This window comes from Anarrhichthys ocellatus, unplaced genomic scaffold (assembly GCF_004355925.1).
Source record: "Anarrhichthys ocellatus isolate YVR2014 unplaced genomic scaffold, GSC_Weel_1.0 scaffold108, whole genome shotgun sequence".
Lineage (NCBI taxonomy): Eukaryota > Metazoa > Chordata > Actinopteri > Perciformes > Anarhichadidae > Anarrhichthys > Anarrhichthys ocellatus.
This window is the reverse complement of record NW_022280138.1, coordinates 822,828-827,063: the sequence shown is the minus strand read 5'-3', so window position 1 is coordinate 827,063 and position 4,236 is coordinate 822,828. Positions and strand designations below refer to the sequence as shown.

Below are 4,236 nucleotides of genomic sequence, written 5' to 3'. Positions count from 1 at the left end.
TCCAAAGATGTGATAAACCACAGTTAATTTATGTTTTAACAGGGGGGGCAATCACTTTTTCACACAGGGCCATGTAGGTTTGGATTTTTTTTTCCCCTTAATAATAAAAACCTTCATTTAAAAACTGCATTTTGTGTTTACTTGTGTTATCTTTGTCTAATATTTAAATTTGTTTGATGATCTGAAACATTTAAGTCTGACAAACATGCAAAAGAATAAGAAATCAGGAAAGGGGCAAACACTTTTTCACACAACTGTATATGTGTATATATATATATGTGTATATATATATGTTTCACAGATATTTTTTTTTAATGCAAAAAATAGTAATGATATGAATAACATTTATATAACTAATAATTGATAAACATGTTGGTGTGTACTTGATGGAGGCTAACGCTCATGTAGCTATGGCAGTGCACAAAAACTGACATTTCTGTATGATGTATTCCACTGGTTTGAATCGGATGATTAGCACTGTAATTAATGATAACATCAGAAATCAACTGTTGTTTCCAGTTTGCCCAGATCCTGTCGACAAGTACCTGGAAGAAACATCAGTGCGCTACATTTCACCAAGAGGAGCAGTGCAGAACAAGGACACTGTGCCTCACAGAAGAACAGGTGTGTGTTTGTGTATTTGTGTGTTCAAGTTCTTTTTCTTTTTTTTACCCTTCATTTCAGCAAGATAAGACTAAGAATATTGATAAATACTACTTGAATGTCTCTTAAGTAACTGCACACTGTGATACAGAAGCTTGATTAACATTAAAACTAATGTCACTTTCTAGGTCCGCAGCCAGTCATTTGCTGTTCCCCGTCAGGACCCCATGTTGGACCTGCTCAAACAAAGCCAACTCCTCTTGTACAAAACCGCAAACGGAGAAGTCATTCCTCAGCTGACTGCAGAGAGAAGCAAACATGTGGTAAAAACAAATGCAACATGGAGAGGGGTCATCATTTTTGTCTGGCCTCAAAGAGAATAATGACATTGGCTTAGACCAATCCAGGAACACATCAGGTTACAGTTGTTTTTTTTCAGTAAGCTGAATTTTTTTTTTTAACATAATTTTAATAAGAAACCTGGTGTTGGGATCTATCAGGAGTGTGTTTGGTTATCACCAAATATGAAAAATTAAATTATTAACAATAGAATTATTCATGTCAATAACATTAACCAAACTATAAATTGAGTCTCAAAATTGGTGTTCACTCAAAATGCAACATACTATTCCACATTCAGAGTGAACAGTGAAGGTTTGAATTCGAGCACAAGCCACATATCCAGCTATTATCACAATACCAGTGGTGGGCCGTCAGGGCCTGCAAAGCTTTCTCTGCTGGCCGAAACAGAATCACAAAGTTATATCTATTTTATAATTTAATAATCTTTCTTAAATACACAACATGTATTGTAATTTATAAAAATATTTTTCCGATTATCTTATTTTCTCATTGCACAGCTACTTTCTTCCTCAGTTGCTCTGCTTCCAGTGCAGCTTGTTTTAAGTAGAGCTTTTATCCAATCAGATTTCACCTCTGTGTCTCTAGATAAGAAGAGAGGCCCGAGGCCTTCAGACTCACAAGTGAATCCATGTGCAGTTTAAGTGAATGGGGACGATATTGTTGATTGTCATAGTCTTCAACCAATCAGATCTTTAGTTTGACATGTTGGGCGTTCTTTGACGCGCCAGAGCCTGTTAGCTGGTCTAGCCATATGTGATTGGTCAGTGAGCTAGCGTGACATGTTGGGCGGTGACAATCCCAAAATCTGCTGCCTTTGTTGAGACATTTTCAGCCCTCAAACGCATTAAAACCTATTCAAGAAATACAACTGGGGAGGTTCGACTGTCTTCACTGGCGTCCATGAATCGAGAAGGACTTCTTACTGGTGACTTTTTTTGTCAAAAGCTACTAGTGACAAATCTAGCAACTTGTTCTGGTGTTGTTGGAGACTTTTGTGGTGTTTTGACTCGTTAAAGCACGTACCGTTCTGCATGTGAACGAGCAGCGGGTGCTGCCATGAGGACCTCCGCCGCCCCAAAGCACACACAGGCGCAGCAGTCCCAGCTGCAGTCAGAGCAGGGAGGCGACGCACTCTATCTATAGGTGTTGGCTTTATTTTGACACGAAACAAATAATAACCGTAGCTGTGTTTCAGCTGCAGGACAGCAGTGAAGGCCCAGGTATAAAATGCACGGCGTGCCACTGCGCAAAACACATGCACAAAGTAATCACAGAAAGCTGCTCTTTACATCAATAATAATGATCAAGTCACTAATATCCAAAGGTAACAAAATTATTATACGTCAACTGGCCAGCCAGCGTTTCTCAGATTGGAGTGAAACAAGGAGAAAAGTTTATGTTGTGATCTTCGCAATAAAACATCTTTGATGTGACATGTCGGGTCTTGGCCAATCAGCGTTAAGATGTCTACACCTACAACTAACGTTAGTGGATTGTGTTGTCGTTAAAGTTTAAGTTACGTTATGTACCGTTACAGTTCAGACTTGCTGGTTATGGCTAATATCCACTGCATGCGAAACTTTGTAGACTGTTAACGTTCATCATTATTGCGATTTAGGAGGAAAAAACGTAACGTGAACCCGGATACTGATAAGATGATGTGGTCAAAGAGCTTAAGGAAGAGGATGCTGTTTGTGTAGCGCAGCTTCACACAGGGCTGAGATGTAAGTGGAGCTGGACCTGGATAAAGGTGGAGGTCTAAACAGACGTGAAGGGAGAGCAGTACAGCTTCCCGCTCTGTGTTTTAAAAAAATTGATAAGGCAGGGTATGCTAAATGCAGCCTCTGCTCCAAGGAGATAAACTACAGCAACAAGGGTTCACATGCCCTCTCATCACACTACCAGACAGAAGTGCACCGGCAAAAGGTGGTCACTGTAATGACCACAGCCAGTGTACTTACAGTCCCAAGTGCAGCTGCTCCCAAGGGCCATGAAGTAATGTCCCTTCATTTTAGCGGGTTGCTAATTTAAAGGTGTGTATAGATTGGAAGCTTGCCGTTAAATCACAGCTATTATTTTACTATTGTTAAGCTACCTTAGCCAGAGTAGATTATCATTTTAATTTACATTACATTACAGTCATTTAGCAGACGCATTTATCCAAAGCGACTTACAATAAGTGTATTCAACAAACTAGTATTCAAGAGAACTACTAGTCATCAGAAGTCATAAGTGCATCTCCTTTAAACAAGCATCTAAGAGCATAAACCAGACCAGAAGTACAGTGCAGAAACAAACTAATTCGGATACAATCAGTGCTAAGTGGAAGGCTGAGGGTAGTACTTCTTGAAGAGGTGAGTTTTCAGCCTGCGCCGAAAAATGGGCAGCGACTCTGCTGTCCTGACGTCAGTGGGGAGTTCATTTCACCATTGTGGGGCCAGGACAGAAAATAGCCGTGACCGGGTTGATCGGCCGCAAGGACCTCTGAGCGACGGGGCAACCGATCGCCCCGAGGCAGCAGAGCGAAGTGGTCGGGCGGGGGTGTAGGGCTTGACCATGGCCTGGAGATAGGAAAGAGCTGTTCCTTTCACTGCCCTGTAGGCTAGCACCAGAGTGGATGCGAGCTCTTACAGGGAGCCAGTGTAGAGAACGGAGAAGGGAAGTTGTTTGGGAGAACTTGAACACCAGGCGAGCTGCAGTTTTCTGGAATCATTAATAAGTACAGGAAAGTCCTCCGTTTTGTGTCCATCACCCTCCCTAAAGCCTCTAACCATGACTTCAGATGTCAGCTTTGGGAGCGTTTTAAAACTCTTATGTTTTCGGTGCTCGAAAACGCCGGCGTAGTGTGGACGCTCAGTGTAAACGTAGCAAAACATATACGTTTTCAAATGGAAACGGAGTAGTGTGGACATGGCCTACAGTCTCCCTGAGACAACCATGTGATGATGCCAGAGCCCTATTCCACAAAGCTGATGTTATCCGGCTAGCTTGACATCCCTAACTAATACCTGCATTGGTACCTCCATTGTTTTCTTCATTAGTCCTCTTCATCCCTTTTGTTTCCTTGCTTGCTTCAGTTGTTCCTTTACCTTTTCATCTCTTTCTTTCTCTCCTTCTCTTTTACTTCATTTGCTATGTTAAGTTTCTCTTCCCTGTCATGATTACCTGACATTATCTGCTAGTAATTGTGGGTCAGGTTTTTTTAAATACCTGCACCCATCGTAGAGAGAGAGAGAGAGAGAGAGAGAGAGAGAGAGAGAGAGAGAGAGA

The 4,236-nt window shown here is 41.5% G+C and overlaps 1 protein-coding gene across 1 annotated transcript in view; it reads left to right on the top strand.

Annotated features, from left to right (window-relative positions):
• The window catches only part of dedd (death effector domain containing), a 32,314-nt gene that overhangs the window by 24,980 nt on the left and 3,098 nt on the right, over positions 1–4,236 (top strand). The window contains exons 3-4 of the mRNA XM_031876404.1: positions 520–624; positions 792–926. Coding sequence (XP_031732264.1) covers positions 520–624; positions 792–926 — 240 coding nt within the window. The remainder of the gene's footprint in view (positions 1–519; positions 625–791; positions 927–4,236) is intronic.